This window comes from Polyodon spathula, chromosome 8 (assembly GCF_017654505.1).
Source record: "Polyodon spathula isolate WHYD16114869_AA chromosome 8, ASM1765450v1, whole genome shotgun sequence".
Taxonomy (NCBI): domain Eukaryota; kingdom Metazoa; phylum Chordata; class Actinopteri; order Acipenseriformes; family Polyodontidae; genus Polyodon; species Polyodon spathula.
This window is the reverse complement of record NC_054541.1, coordinates 30,245,562-30,261,799: the sequence shown is the minus strand read 5'-3', so window position 1 is coordinate 30,261,799 and position 16,238 is coordinate 30,245,562. Positions and strand designations below refer to the sequence as shown.

Below are 16,238 nucleotides of genomic sequence, written 5' to 3'. Positions count from 1 at the left end.
TCTAGTATACTTTGGGGTACTGAAAATGTGTCTGATAACATGTGCTGTCACAGTCTCCTGCATACTCTGTGTCAGATATGTATTGTCAAATAGCTGTTTAAAAAGACCTGCCAACATATTGTTAGGAATAAAGGGCATCTAACCAAATGGGATCAACAGGGACACATGCCAATACAATGTCAAAAGTGTCAACAAACTACTATGTGCTGGTATTTACCTTAAAGGGAATATTTATAGGTATAAAAGTTTACTTTTGCTTTGCTTAGCTTTTTTTGTGCATGTTTCATCTTTTCTCGGAGGTGATATTTGTCTCTTGCCATTTTGAACATTAAAATAAATATATCGCTCCCTTTTTGGGGACCTTGATGGTGCACCAGGAAATTACATCAGACTGACATGCAAAGCCCTGCAACTTTGACAATAAATGCAAGAACTGATATATCATTATTGTATAATTATTTGTGTTAAAGTTTTATTTTAAATAGCTAAAGTAATTATTCCCATTTAATATTGTGTCATTTTTAATGTAATTATTATGGAGATTATTAGCTAGACATACAAGTAGATTTTTTTTTTATATATTAGGTTGCAGAATTTTATGTTCCTCGCATACAAGCTACAAAAGTGTTTCAATTTATATGTAAACTACATTGTGGTCTGATTTCATTTAGCGTACACCTGATGCTTGACAAATAATTTTCCAATTTCTTCAAGAGGTTTATTGTATGAATATTTTCTTTTTAAAATAAATTTGCTATTTTCAGTTTACAAAGTCATATGAACATGCAACTCTTATAGACTATAGATGAGTAATCGTGTGCTATAGTTTTTCCTTTGTTTTAGTCTGGCTTTATCCACTCCTTCCTGTAAATTTAACATGTCCAACTGCTGACCTCAATGAGTAAAGTTACTTGTGGTCACTTAGTTGTAACCAGAGAGTCCTCATAATTGCAAAAGTAAGAATGTGAAAGTGTGCATGTACTGTGTCGCATTATAGCCAAATAAATTTAAAACATCTGTACGAGGCAAAGAGTGGATAAGTTTGGTGAAGATTTGTGCAGAAAGAAGCCAGTTATCGTGTCCACCATGTAGAATGTGACAGGCAGAGACAGATGGACGGACAGATTCGATTAGGCAAAATGATGAAAGAGAAAGGTTGAAGTGACATTGCTAGTACAAATGTGTTTCAGTCACAATGTTACAGTTACTTCTAGCAGTTGCCCTTCCTGTTGGGCATAACTGTTCTAACTGTAACATATGAGAAAATATATACAAATTGTGATATTGTATAATGGCATTTTACTGCAAAAGCATATTTACAATAGTAAAAACATGTATTTCTTTTGGTACCATTATACTCATAGGAATCCGTATTCATGTTTTGTTTTTTTTGTAATTGTTCTTATTTGAAATAATTCTCATCCATACATCATACTTACTATGTGCTCATACTGGACTTTACTCGTATAAGCAAAGATTTTATATGCTAACTGCCCTTAGTTGAACCTGCTCTTCCATGTACTTATTTACTGTATTCTCTATGTTTTGCTCTTATTTGAATTTGATCTTTTTCTACTGATTTTACTGTACTTTACAACTGTGCTTACCTGTAATGTACTTTGTACTGTGATATTTTGTAGCGATTGTAAGTCGTCTTGGATAAGAGCGTCTGCTAAGAGATAAATAAATAAATAAATAAATAAATAAATAAATAAATAATAATATAATAATAATAATAATAATAATAATAATAATAATAATAAATTAAGTAGGCTTATTGGCCATGAAAAACACTAGTTTAAATACTATGTTTTCTTGTGTTGTGAACAGAGAGATGGTTTTATGAATGCAACTTGTAAAGTTCGATTTAATAATCAATGCTCTTTTGTAAACTAAAAAAAACAAAAAAACATATATTGTTAGAAAAAGGGTCAGAGCAAAAAGCTTAACACTGTAGGATACATGCAAACCATTCAAGTAAGTGTACAATGGTTACGAAGTTAATGTACTACTTTTCTTTGGTTGGAACCATTTCTAATCTAAGGTATTATAGTAGGGTGTTTTCAGAATGTGTGTGAGTGTGTGTGTGTGTGTGTGTGTGTGTGTGTGTGTGTGTGTGTGTGTGTGTGTGTATATATATATATATATTTTAATATTACTAAACATTTTTTTGTAAACAATTAAAGTTGGAATGTTAATATTTTGAAATTGTATATTTTCATTTCATTGCTATAGTTTCAAGAACTTTTATGTTCTCTATGTTTGTCATTGTTTTATTACTTTTTACTACAGTATATAATCAAATATATACAGTTTTATAGTATACAATCTCAATTTGCAGAAATGTGTATTACTTAGAAATTGCAGAATCTACAGTATATTGAGTAAATAACGTCAGGTAGAACTGGATTCTAGAGGGTTTTGGCTTTTTAGAAATACACAGCAAAATCCCTAAATATGGCAGGAAGATAATTGATACTTGAAGATGATGCCACCACAACATTAGAAATTGCCAACCTCATCTTCAGTTAACTAATGTGTCACAGTTCTTAAAATATAAAAGGTAAATAGGCCCTGTCAAACCTAGGATAATAACATCAGTTATGCTAAAGAGTATGGAAGCCATAAACTTTTTAAAAGCACTGCCTTGATTCCAGCTTGCTGCAGCAGGTATTATAATTAAATTGAAACAGTAAAACAAAAACAAAATGTGCCAGCATCATGAACAAGGGTGATATTAGTATTTTTTTTTCATATGATGATATATCATCCTTCAAATCCTCAACACAGCCAGACAGCACTATTATATAAAATAACAGTGGTTATAGCAAAGATTGCCTTATTTGTTTCCTCTTCCCCGTGACAGTGACAATTATGGATAGGTGGGGAAGGAGGGTTTGCATAATTGCAGATGATCCAATCTTTCCGATAACACTGCCAGTCCATGTCCTAGCCTAAAAGAAATGGCTGCTTAGTGATTTTAGGAGTAGCATTTTCTAGGTGGTTTGCCTAAAGCAAATCTTCTACACATTTTTCTGTCGGGGTAAACTGGGGGTTGACCACGACCTTTTGTAAACAAATCTTGTCTGTAGTTATCTTTACTTTGTATCTAATTTAAGGAAGCCGATGTAGTTACGATATGAGGTTACTACCTTGATATCAACAGCTTGTAAATCATGCTCTTTGATGCGCTGACACTTGATAAACACTGTACATAGATAGTACTTCAAATTTCATATTGACTAATAGCACAGTACAATACAGTAAGAGGATCAATGAATTTCAAACATCACCATCAAATCTCAAATTGAGATCCATGTAAATCCTGTACTCATTTTAATTTTGACAATATGTGTTTACAAAGATTTATTCTTCAGGTTTTATGTGTATTTCTTCTTTGGGAAATGCCAATGAGAATTGATTTATTATTTCACAGAATTATGACATGAAAGAAAATACATTTTAAATTTTTTTTTTTTTTTTTTACTAAAGAGCGATAGCCTAAGTAGTCTGCATTGCTTGGAATTGATGATGATATTGTAATGTTTTTGGCTCATGTATTGAAATATGATCTCTAATGGCTGTATTATAAAATGTTACTATGTGCCTGATGAGAAACATGTCCTAAGAGTGTATTTGTTATAAATGATGGTTTATTAGGCAGCCTTCATTACCACTTCTTCAACTGTTTATGTTTCAGTGTTATGGAAATGCAAAATCTAATGCCACCCTCCACTTATGGTTGCCATATTGTGGCCAAATGCATCATGGGTTTCCAGATAGTAAACACTGAGATACTGGCTTCATACTCAGTACATAGCTTTGTTATGGGATTCTCTACAAGTTTGATCGTAGAAATCCTACCAGAGGAAAAAAAAAAAAAAAAAAACTTTTTGTGACAGTGATTTTTGAAAGCTGCCACAGCCTCCCTGTCTAAGCTTCATATTTCAGAGACCATTTGAGATAGTGAATTCATATTTGTAGGGATATATGAGCATGGCATGCTAAATGTGCTGGTAACTCGCGGCTGCCATAATCAGGTCAAGAAACATTTTTGGTTTGTTCATGATAGAGACAGCACATTCGGAGGTATTGTCTTTATATTTTAAACAGAGTTGTAATCTATGATTCTCTGTCCAGTATACTATTAGATATGCCACACAAGTACATGTTATATATTGGCATATTATGTCATTTTATAACTGCAATTTAATTAGCTTCATTTGGTCAATATTTTATGCACTGCACACCATATAAATTGTTCATGAGGTCTGTGAGTTTTGTAGTGGAAGATTTATATTGTGGTAAGGTGTTTTTTTTTTACCTGGTAGTCTCAAACTGCTTACATCATAAGCCAAGTTAGCTAGGTATCTGGTGCCTGTTCAGCTTGAAGTGTAGAAATGCATAGGCACCACCATTACTAAGCTTGGTTGAGTCAGAGATATCAAAATAATATTAAAGAACTGTATTTTAAGTGTTTTTTTTTTTTAAAACTGGCAGTACTTGATCTAAGATAGATAATGGCATTATTAGAAGGGGTATTTGAATAGCGGCTATTGGTGATTGGCGTCAGTGGGATTACCTCTTTTTGTGCCATATTATTTTTGCACTGTAATGGAGTTAAGAAGTTGTTATATGGGGAATTCCACTACGCAGTACACAAACCCTTGTTGGGCTGTGGAAATAATAAAATCACTGGTATGTAATAGGCTCCAATTTGAACAAGGCTCAGTGTAACACGTTTATTAAAGCTGGCCTATTGAGCAAATTAAACATGATGGCCATCCTTTACACGCTTATAACATAACTGTACTGTCATAGAACACTTACCCTACACTACACATTTTCAGCCAATATATATATATATATATATATATATATATATATATATATATATATATATATATATATATATATATATTCTATCCTTCAGCCTTGTTTCCCATTTGTCACATAACATGTCCTGTGACATTGGGCCATGACTCTGTTCCACAGTAATTGATTGCCTGTAGCACACTCACTGACACGGATACCTGTTGCTGTTTCTTTTTCCAGGTCAACTGGCTGCTGGTACTTGTGAAATTGTCACTCTGGACAGAGATAGCAGTCAGCCTCGGAGGACTATAGCTAGGCAAACAGCACGATGTGCATGTAAAAAAGGGCAAATCGCTGGCACGACGAGAGCACAACCAGCCTGTGTTGATGGTAAGAGTTAAACTAAACTTTCAGGATAAATACATTGCTGTATTGATATGATGTGTACATTCATAGGCAGCTCAATATTCTGCCAGGCCTAATGAGCTTCCTGTTTCAGTTTTGCCCAGAAAGTTTGCTAGGATGTAGATGTAAAAGGTAATATATAAAAAAAAGTTAAAATAACCAAGTCAGTTGTCCTCTTGTTACAAATCACTTTGCAACTTGTATTCTCTTTCAGAAGGATTGAATCATTTCCATGTAAAATCATAAAAAATAAAAATAAAAAAAAAATAAAAAACTAACAGTGCAATCTCTGTACTGAAATGGCTGGGAAATATTAACTTTTACTGCCAGGAAAAAGCCAATTTTTAAATGCCCAAAAGTTATTTCTAGTGTTGTCCTTTTAAAATGAACAGTTTTGCTGCCACATCATTTTAACCTCCAAATTGTTGACACACCATTCAGCTAAAGGTGCCCTTCACATAACACTGTGCCACAGGTAAAGTTGGTGATGGCATTTTACTTGGATATGTAGACATCTCTAATACTTGAGGGCAGCTATTCCAGCAACATGGGTTCATTCCAAAACCCACAAATGTATGAATGTGGTAAATAATTTAAACTTTATATTGTTATACGTGCATTTTTACATCATACATCAAAGTAAACCTGCCTTGTTTTCATATGTGAGAGCAGGTGTGTGCTTATGACTAAAGACTACATGAATCAAAATCTAACTGCTCACCTCAATAGAAGTTGTCTATAAGTCAAAGAGAACAATGCTTGGTTTAGCTATTTCCTATAATGAACAGTGACAATATAATTTATTTCAATCAAGTTAGTTAAACATGTGCCAATTATTCATTATCTTGGTATTTATTTATACAGCTGCTGTAGGCAGAAGCAAAATAACAGGTATCACAGATAGATGTGTTACTCTGTCTTTTAAAGAAAATGGTGGCAGTTCATTAATCACTGTTTTTCTCTCCTTAAATCCACAAATACTTTCATATTTTATTTAGTCTTTGTATTTTTTTTTTTTTTCCCCCTGCATATGTAAATCAAATAATTGGAAGCGAAGTAGATATTTCCAAACCCTGGAGTGAAAGTCATAATGAGAATGCAATGTTATGATGTTACACCAAAATACAGTCCCCAGGCAAATTGTGCTGCCAATATATTGCACACCATAGCTGTATGTGTGCTGATTTCCTGGTTTCTGGCTTGAGTGAAAGCATTATAATGGAAATTGCTTTTGTGAGAGGCATTTTTAAGTAAAAAAAACAAACAAACAAAAACAAAGTCATTTTAGAATGTAAAATAGTAGCCCTACTTATAGAAATTGTGTTTTCAGGCAACAGGGATTCTAAATACTTATTCACATTCCCATGTACTGCATATGTCAGCTTATTCTTAAATACAGTAAAACATACAGGTTTATGCTCCCATGCGACAGTATATGACCATGTATAAACACGTTGGAGTAAACTGTGAATAAGGTTCTTTTTAACTTAAGTTCTTTTTAATGAACAATAAAAACATACAAATCAGACTATGTAAACATTAATATATGAACACTGTGGATGTGAAGAAAATTTGATTTTAGGATTCCTTGTGGTGTTTGTGCATTATATTTCATTAGATTTGCTACAGCAGAACTGCTGAAGGAAATCTTCTACTCATTATTTTCTCATTACAATTCAGAGTTTAAACTTTTTCAAAATAGCTTGTTTCAAATTGTGTCAGGGATATCCGCCACTGTTCTTAGTGGTTGTTGATGTTTTTACAAAAATAAAGCCCTTCACAGCATGCTGTGGGTATTGTGCTAATACACATCTGACCCAATACTACTTCAATAAATATATTTAACGCATGCAAGATAAAAATCTACATAATGTAGCATAAAAGGGCTTTGCAATTTTCTTCACTGTATAAAACTTAAAATACAGGCCCTTATCTGTAATTTCATGCTTTCTGGCCTTTTCATAGTTTGTGCCAATACAGCAGTGTGTTGGTATTGATTTCTATTAAGGCTAAAGAAAGAACTGGTGCCATTGTCAGGTAATCTTCAGTGATGTAGCTGCAAGTCTGAAATGTTATTGCTTCGGAAGCCTGGGTGGCACAGTAGAATAATGTATTGTTTTCATTCAACTATGGCTTGAATCTAATACTAACACTGACTCAAATCCTTGCAAACCCAAGGCTTAGCAATAGCTAAAGTCACTTGGAAACAAAGAACACAGATATGTTATCTCCACTCCATCTATTGTTTTAGTGGCAATATTGATTGAAGTAACATTATCAGATAAAATTGCAATAAAACTGTTACAGATGTAATTGGCTCTGCTATAATTTGGACTGTTTATGTAGTATTTTGGTTTTATATTACTTTTAAGGAATATTAATTGCATTCCCAAAAATGTATCAATGATAATAACTGTGTGCTTTGCGCACATTTTAAAAGGATATGCATTGATCTCAATGTATAGATATATTCAGCCCCTGCTTAAAATGCTGTTTTAAGGTTATTGAGAATATGAAAACAGATTTTCATTTCCGAGTGAAAAATATTGTGAAACCTTGGGAAGGAATATGCCTTTGGTTATTTTTGGATAAGAGTCAGTGTCATTTTGTACCCCCAAGGGCCCAATTCAATTACTTTTTTTGCTGGGAAATTGCATTTGATTAATGGAGGGAGTGTTTTGCAATGTTATTTAATTCAGTTAACACCTACTGTAGCCGTTCACTTTTATCCAGGAACTGCAATGTGCTGTCAGCCTCCTGCTTTTCATTATCACCCCCCCCCCCCCCCCCCCCCCCCCCCCCCCCCCCCCCCCCCCAGTTTCTTTTTCTACTCTATATTTGAAAACATGTTGCTGCTCTGCAGGTCAATTTGCATTTTTTCATCATTTCACCCTCCTCTCTGTCACTGCGTTTACATGAGCATAAGAATTCCGATATTTTTTGGAAAACTAAGTCTGATATCAAGTCATGAAAACACAGTTTTCGGAAAATGTATCGGAATATTCCAAAAGTCAGTTTTTGGGAAACAGCACCTAGAAATTTCCGAAGACTAACAAAATGTATATCATGTAAACACACTTTTCGGAAAACTTATTGTTAATAATTAATAATAAGTAGCATACTGCACATGTGCACACTTTGACCCTTTTCTCCTGCAAGTGATTTTAGAAAACAGAGTAAATAATAATAATATACATCTTGAAGTTTAATGATGTGTTTGTGTGTGTTGAGATATTGTGGAGATGGCTGCTGATTATCTGATAATATTGATTATTATTGCAATCATATTACAAGTGGGCCAATGTTTTGTTGCAATTCATCAAGAACTTATCAACTATTAGCAATCAAAATCGACCAAAGTACTTTATAAAACAAAATAGCAGTTTAATCTAGAAGACAGTTTAAATTGACTAAACATTAGTGTCCACCATAATAAATGTTGTTCAGCTTTGTTTTTTTTTCAGCCTTTATTGTAAATGAGATCAAATGGATATCAAACTTCACAGCAACAGGGAATTGAAAAAGACTTGTATTAACAGAGTGTCTTGCAGGCCAGTTTATTTGATTAAAAAGTTTAACCCTTTAACATGTCAAGCATTGGCTAAGCTCTAAACGGAGACCGACAACAATCAAGGGGTAATGAAAATGACTAGACATGAAAGGCACAGTATTATTCAAACCAGCTCTATGTTTTAATACTTTCAAATGGCTTTTCAAGTGTCCAGATACAAACATGATTGTCTGTACAGTACATAGTGATTAAAGTCCTGAATTCGCCTGTATATTCTGCATCAGAATCTTTGTATTTTCTTACAGTTTTCATTTTTAACTTATTTAGCAGCACTCAAGTAATACATATGAAATGAAATACATACAGGAACTGAATAGATTAATGGTCTAGCAATGTATGAGAGCGCAAAACTAGCGTAACAGTCCCATTTTTGTATCGTTACGTCAGGTAAAATTTCAGCTTAAGTCAAGAACCATGTACTGCACAAAACAATGTGCAATCTGACTGTTTGGTTTTATGTCAGGAAAATATGTTTCATTGCTACCCTTGGCATAAGTCAATTTCTCAACAATAAATCAAATGGAGTATCATATCAACTTGAATGTCTTTCCTTGTACTGTATACTTGATGTGTCCTACACATAAGTATAGGGCAGACATGCTAACAGAATACACTGTAGTACCAGCAAATTATGAAATGTCAGCTGGCACTGTGTTTCTTTTTTGTTGTTCAACCAAAGTATGTAATTAGTGCTTCAACAGATGACATCAAACCTGACTATACCGTATAGAAAACTTGTTTAATTATATATTGTAATTGTTACAATTATGTTTGTGATACACACAAACCCATCTGCAAATATCGCAGACCAAGTTTTGTTTTTCCTCTTTTGCTTTAGGTACTACAAGGAATAAATGGTAGCATGGTAAACAAGTACTTAATTCTCTTTACTTCTTTAAAACATGCTCTAAGTTTAAGCACTGTAGAAATATATTTCTAAAACTGCATTCTTGAAAAATATGCAATTTTAATTTTGAGTTTACTAAAAACAAAAACTAATGAAAAATAATAATCATAAGTTGTAATCATACTTTTATAGCTTCTTAATTCATATCAAAAAGTTGCTGTGTGATTAAATATTCTGTGCTTTGCTTCTGATCTCCACTTGTTCCCAGCATACGCCATCGCTGTTTACAAGCAACATCATTACATTCACCTGGTAAATTCAGTCAAGTTGCTTACTGTCAAACAGGCAGATATGTCAGACTGACAGGATAGAAGAACTGATTGATAGCAAAAAGAAGAGAGCGACAGAATAACTTAATACCACTTAATTTACCAAAATGAAAATGATTTATTATGGATGAGGGAAAAACACATTAACAGTATGCTGTGCAGTGTCAACCTAGAAATCTGTCTTGTGTGAACTTCATGTTTTTGTTCCATTATGAACCTACACAAAGGGGAAGTACCAGGGACAGTCTGTTAACAGTGTTTGCTTGCTCGCCGAACCCCCCAGTCTCATTGAGGGTTTGCAGTTACTTGACCTCAGCGGTATACTGGCAGGCAAAACAGCAATGATGGCAAATACAAATTGCATAGATTCCACACAACAAGCTAATAACAAACACCCTTGTCACCTCCAAAATAAGGAGTTAATGGGATACGAGAAATGTCAAATTGTTGGTATATGTGACCCTTACTGTGCACCACTGGTGCTGTTTTATAGCAAGAAAAGACTCCCTGACCTAGATTTTGGCGACTTCTGGCTGTGTATCTGGTAGAGAATCCCTCACCCTAGACTGCTTTCAAAGATGAAAATGTACAAATGCACTGACAGCTACGTATACTTCACAGCTGAGTGGGTGAACAACCCGATCGCGTGGCACTTAGCCTTGATTACAAATGATCTCTTTGTCTCTAAGGTAGGAGAGGTTACTGTTTGGAACACGATTTGATCGTGTGCACCACAACACTTTTTTCTTTTTTGGGGGGGGGTGGGGGGGGCGGGGTAAACGCAAAAACCATAAAACATGCTAGTATTAAGTATTACAGTACATTATTAAGGAATACATTAATTTAAAATTTAAAATTCTATTGATAAAACATTTAAATACAAATGTAAGGCCGTGGGTATATTATTTTCAGTATAAAGAACACAGACGACTCCAGAGATGATGTACAGTATACTCGTTTCTTTTCAGAATGGAAATAGAGATACAGAATAGCACATAGCCTATAGATATTCAGCTACGAAACATAAACTGTGCTCCGAATTGGAAATTAAAGAATAACTGGAGCTCTGTGCTCCTCCTTTTCCTCTCTTCCTACTCACTACGGAAAATGTATAGTTACAGAAGCAATATGTACTTGTACAATCGTGAAAAACTACTTTTGCATTTCAAAAAAGGGATGGATTTTTTAAAAAGGAAATATAATACTTTTCTGATTACTGTATTTACTGTTTATTCCCACATATGTAATTGTCTTTTCAATTAAGTAAAAAATTATAAAAGAAAACTTACATTTTCAGAAACAAATTTACATAGTATGCATCAATATTGTAATTATATAATAACATAATATCAGAACTAACTACCAACATATTACTGATATTAACCTTTTATGAAGTGCTCACTACACAAACAGGTCCAGTCTTTTTTGTTTTGTTGTTTCCCTTTTAATTGATGAAATCAATTTTGTCCTATCTGGATCGGCAGAAATCCTGTAGGATAATCAATTTTTCTGTCCTCTTCTGTTGGTGCTCCCAACAGCACAACATGAATCAGGCATTGTTTTGTACCGTGGTTAAATTATAGACAGTGCTTTTTGCCCACCAACATGGCGTCTCAACAGCTGGTGACGTCATGTGAGAAACCTCAATTAATGAATTGCGCCTCCCTTCTTCTGGGTGATGTGCGTTTCATTTCCCCCTCTCACGTGACAATGGCACATCAACAATGCCGTTCACCTTATCTTTTAAGTCAGATTGGCAGATTTTACCCAAGGTGAAGTCAAAGTAGGTGCTATAGTCAGAGGTGAAAGTAACTGTAATTTCTTACCTGTGTTTGCGGTGGACTTCTTGTGAAATGTTTTTTCTTTTTAGAGAAATTAACTGTCTGTTGCTAGTTTAAGTTTGCAAACCAAAATGTATAATTCATGGTAAATGTACCTTTTTAGACAACAGGAAAACACCCATCAGATTGCAATTGATTGCACCTGTACCAAAATATGACAGTATGTAAATTTGCAGCTCTCTATTCCAAATCACAACGTCTATCAAAGTGAAAAACAACGTCCACAAACTTGAACATAAAGCTCATTTATAAACTTCAGGTACATGCAAACAGCATTCCAATTCTATCTAGGTAGAAAAAAATACATAGAAAATACATTTTATTTATTTATTTTAAAAAATTATTATTTGTGCCTTTTTCCTGAGGGATATCAGACAACGTTCGTTAGGTAAGCCGTTCCCCCACTACTGCCGCTAGTTTAATGAAAATTGATTTGAGTTTGTTTCACGGACTTGGACTCCAGACTGTAAGTCAAAGACTTGGACTTGGACATGGACTCGGACCCCGATGACTCTGACTCGAGGTTTGAGGACTCGACTACAAGTCTGGCCTACACACATAACTGGGCTTTCTGTTTTGACCAATTAATTAAATGATTACTTTATCAGTTCTCAGATTTTCAGCTTCACAACAAAATATACAGTATTTACATCAGTAATGCAACAGGGGACACCTCCTTATTACAAGGTGATTTACTTTGTTTATATAAAGGGAACAAAGTATAGTATGGTAACATTAAGTAGTGTTAACTGCATTTGTAATAAACAAAAATGAAATAAATAAATAGTCAAGGCAAATTAATCTACTGTAACTGTGAAACCTTTCATTTAATTATTTGCTATATGAACATAGTCAATTTTAATTATACCCTGCTGGGAATCCTTGGCAGCAACAGTGATATAGAGATATAACATGTCACATTTTAATATTATGTGTATCTCGAGATCTGTCTATCCAATTGTGCTGAAACTAATTTTGTTTTTGATCTCGGTCAAGCATGTTTGTTATGTTGTTCAGCTAGGTATTCCTGACACCAAGATGCTTTCTTGAAGAAAAATAAAAATAAAAACCCTCTGTATATGTGTGTGGCAGGCTGGCGAGTGGATAGAGGCCCAGAGACAGACTGCAGTTCAAAAAAATAACTATTTTATTATAAATAAACAAAAATAAAGTGCACACGGGCAAAATAACAAATACTCAAACACAAATAAAGCAAAAACAAAACTCACAAAAATAACAGTTTCCAGGCTGGGCCCTCAGCTCCCTCCCCCAAATGAGAAGCAGAGGCCTCCTTTTATATCAGGTGGCTGGGCGCTGATTGATCGTTAATTCCTCCGCCCCCTCCTCCCCATAATCCCCCCCCCCCCAGGCAGGGGAAGTAAACCCCCCCCCTGCCATAATAAACCAGGCAGAGCCCTCCTCTCCCCCCCCCCCCCCCCCCCCCCCCCCCCCCCCCCCCCCCACCCCCCCCCCCCACACCCCACCCCCCTCCCCCCCCCCCCCACCCCCCCCCTTTCCCCACTCCTCCCCCATCCCCCCCCCCCCCTCCCCCCCCCCCCCCCCCCTCTCCCTGCCCCCTCCCTCTCCCCCCCCCCCCCCTTGCTCCCCACTCCCCCCCCCCCCCCCCCCCCCCTGACATTAACAAGGTTATGATTATACACCGAGATCCCGACAATACCACCAACCCCACCCCCAAAATAAAGCAAAAACAAAACTTACAAAAATAACAGTTTCCAGGCTGGGCAATGCCTTCACTGGATTCAAGTTTTCTACACAACCAAAAAAAAACCAACCTGCTTCCTCAGCTCCCTCCTCCCTAATGAGAAGCTGAGGCCTCCTTTTATATCAGGTGGCTGGGCGCTGATTGATCGTTAATCAACCTAATCAACTAATCAACCCCAGCCACCTGAACATAATAAACCCAGGCAGGCAGGGGAAGTTAACCCCATCCCTGCCAATTTAAAAAGGGCAGAGCTTTGCTCTGCCACACACCTCCCCCCATGTACAACGTACACCGGCCGCAATCGGCCAACTCCCCCCCCCTCCCCCCCCCCCCCCCCCACCCTCCTCCCCCCAAGAGTCCAATTATGTCCCTTGGGTGGGCTGTTATGGTGGGTGGTGGTGGGCGGGGTTGATGTCGGAGCCCCCAAGCCTTCTTTGGTTGAGGGGGCCCCGAATCTCCAAGGTAGCATGGCGACGGCGGCCCGGCTCCCTCTGGTGGCGGAGGCGGCGACGGCGGCCCGGCTCCCTCTGGTGGCGGAGGCGGCGACGGCGGCCCGGCTCCCTCTGGTGGCGGAGGCGGCGACGGCGGCCCGGCTCCCTCTGGTGGCGGAGGCGGCGACGGCGGCCCGGCTCCCTCTGGTGGCGGAGGCGGCGGCGGCGGCCCGGCTCCCTCTGGTGGCGGAGGCGGCGGCGGCGGCCCGGCTCCCTCTGGTGGCGGAGGTGGCGGAGGCGGCGACGGCGGCCCGGCTCCCTCTGGTGGCGGAGGCGGCGGCCCGGCTCCCTCTGGCTCTGAGGAGCGGCGGCGGCGGCTCCTCCCTCTCGGGCTCTGAGGAGCGACGGCAGATCCTCCTCCCTCTCTGGCTCTGGGAGCGACGGAGGCTCCTCACCCCTCTCTGGCTCTGGGAGCGACGGCGGCTCCTCACCCCTCTCTGGCTCTGGGAGCGACGGCGGCTCCTCCTCCCTCTCTGGCTCTGGGAGCGACAGCAGCTCCTCACCCCTCTCTGGCTCTGGGAGCGACGGCAGCTCCTCACTCCTCTCTGGCTCTGGGAGTGACGGAGGCTCCTCCTCCCTCTCTGGCTCTGGGAGTGACAGCAGATCCTCCTCCCTCTCTGGCTCTGGGAGCGACGGCAGCTCCTCACTCCTCTCTGGCTCTGGGAGTGACGGAGGCTCCTCCTCCCTCTCTGGCTCTGGGAGCGACAGCAGATCCTCCTCCCTCTCTGGCTCTGGGAGCGACGGCAGCTCCTCACCCCTCTCTGGCTCTGGGAGCGACGGCGGCTCCTCCTCCCTCTCTGGCTCTGGGAGCGACGGCAGATCCTCCTCCCTCTCTGGCTCTGGGAGCGACGGCAGATCCTCCTCCCTCTCTGGCTCTGGGAGCGACAGCAGATCCTCCTCCCTCTCTGGCTCTGGGAGCGACGGCAGCTCCTCCTCCTCTCTGGCTCTGGGAGTGACGGAGGCTCCTCCTCCCTCTCTGGCTCTGGGAGCGACAGCAGATCCTCCTCCCTCTCTGGCTCTGGGAGCGACAGCAGCTCCTCCTCCCTCTCTGGCTCTGGGAGCGACAGCAGATCCTCCTCCCTCTCTGGCTCTGGGAGCGACGGCAGCTCCTCACCCCTCTCTGGCTCTGGGAGCGACGGCGGCTCCTCCTCCCTCTCTGGCTCTGGGAGCGACGGAGGCTCCTCCTCCCTCTCTGGCTCTGGGAGCGACGGCAGCTCCTCACCCCCTCTCTGGCTCTGGGAGCGACGGCAGCTCCTCACCCCTCTCTGGCTCTGGGAGCGACGGCAGGCTCCTCACCCCTCTCTGGCTCTGGGAGACGACGGCAGCTCCTCACCCCTCTCTGGCTCTGGGAGCGACGGCAGCTCCTCACCCCTCTCTGGCTCTGGGAGCGACGGCAGCTCCTCGCCCCTCTCTGGCTCCCGGGAAGGCGGCTCACCCCTCTCTGGCTCTCGGGAAGGCGGCTCACCTCTCTTTATTGGAGTGACCGGTGGATCTCCCATGTCTACCGCCAGGTAATTAACCACCATGAGGGCAATCTCTGGGAAGGAGGCCGGGTGGTGCTGTTCCTCCCACTGTTCCCACCTCTCCCCATCTCGACGCCACAGCGTGTTGATAACTATGGGGAGATCGTGGACGAGGTCTGCCTCAGGGTGCATCAACCAGTCCCAGATCTCCTGGGACGGTGGTGAAGGTGGTGGTGCTAGAGGTAGTGGGGTGGCCCCTGATGCCCGGGGTGAACACTGCACCTCTTCCTGGGCCTGGTTGTAGGGGCATCCTGCCCAGTTGTGGCCGTCCTCCTCACACCGGCCACACCAGTTTGCCGGTGGCACGTCTGGGCAGGACCGCCAACGATGGTCCTCCTTACCGCACCAGGAACACCAGGGGAAGAGGCTGGCCGGGTCCTCCAGCGGTGGCTGCAGCAGCTTACATTTCTTCAGCTGCTTTTCCTGCCTTTGCCGCTGTCTGCTCTTCTTTCCCATTTTTTTTTTTCCAAAAAAAAAAATAAAAATAAATAAATAAATAAATACTGCTCTGAGCCTCTAGGTGGCGCTATCCCACTTCTGACACCAAATGTGGCAGGCTGGCGAGTGGATAGAGGCCCAGAGACAGACTGCAGTTCAAAAAAATAACTATTTTATTATAAATAAACAAAAATAAAGTGCACACGGGCAAAATAACAAATACTCAAACACAAATAAAGCAAAAACAAAACTCAC

General features: G+C 39.8%; 1 protein-coding gene across 4 annotated transcripts in view; it reads left to right on the top strand.

The window, feature by feature from the left end:
* LOC121319752 (chemokine-like protein TAFA-5) overlaps positions 1-16,238 on the top strand; it is a 121,446-nt gene that overhangs the window by 55,077 nt on the left and 50,131 nt on the right. For all 4 annotated transcript variants that reach the window (XR_005950748.1, XR_005950749.1, XM_041257528.1 and 1 more), the window contains exon 2: positions 5,056-5,205. Coding sequence is in view for 2 of the 4 variants with exons in the window: in XM_041257528.1 (XP_041113462.1) it covers positions 5,056-5,205 (150 nt within the window). In the remaining 2 variants the exon portion in view is untranslated. The remainder of the gene's footprint in view (positions 1-5,055; positions 5,206-16,238) is intronic.